The 650-nt window shown below is 44.2% G+C and overlaps 1 protein-coding gene across 1 annotated transcript in view; it reads right to left on the bottom strand.

Annotated features, from left to right (window-relative positions):
- Positions 1-375: 375 nt before the first annotated feature.
- LOC308139544 (ephrin type-B receptor 4a-like) overlaps positions 376-650 on the bottom strand; it is a gene marked incomplete at its 3' end in the record, with an annotated part of 37186 nt that continues 36911 nt past the window's right edge. Inside the window, exon 10 of the mRNA XM_080509004.1 lies at positions 376-484. Coding sequence (XP_080365130.1) covers positions 376-484 — 109 coding nt within the window. The remainder of the gene's footprint in view (positions 485-650) is intronic.

Genomic DNA, 650 nt, shown 5'->3' with positions numbered 1-650 from the left:
TCGCTCCTTCTGGTTTGGCATGTGGTCCCTAACCTTGGGCTGATTTGAAAACACTGACCACAAACTGTAAAAAAAAAAAAAAAAATGATGCACAGTCCGTCCGTCTGCACGGCTTCATCTCTTGGCTGCTCCGGCTGATAGGAACCTGCCAGTCTCTCTGGGCAACTCTGGCATCAGTCAACCTTATCTGCTGATGTTTTTCCTCTTCTTCTTCTTCTTTTTTTTTTTTTCTTTTTTTTTTTCCCTGGTTATGAATAAACTCTCCAATCTCCCTTAGAGTCCGTGCTCAAAGTGGGCCACAGGGGAGGATTCAGAGTGCTCTCAGTACATGGCTGCACCTGCGCGCCGGTGTTCATGTCCAGGGAAGTGGGTCGGCTAGAAGGTCACAGTTGCGGTGCTCTTGTTCCGAAAGGTCATAGTCTGGATGCTGGAGAGGATTTTCCTCTGATGCCCGGCCAAGGTCACTCCCATGTGCAGCAGGTCCCTGAACAGATGGGAAATTAAAAAAATAAATTAAAATCACTAATTAGATAGGAGATTAAGGAAAAGTGAAAGTTAAGCATTTAATGGGTGAAAAATTGACCAGATTCACTCAGAAGAATCTGACCTCCTCTTTTACTTAAATGGAGATTAAAACAATAACTCAGCAA

The sequence above is a fragment of the Blennius ocellaris genome, assembly GCF_963422515.1.
Source record: "Blennius ocellaris genome assembly, chromosome: 14".
In the NCBI taxonomy this organism is placed as follows: Eukaryota; Metazoa; Chordata; class Actinopteri; order Blenniiformes; family Blenniidae; genus Blennius; species Blennius ocellaris.
Note: the sequence above shows the minus strand (reverse complement) of the source record. Positions and strands in the feature narration are given on the sequence as shown.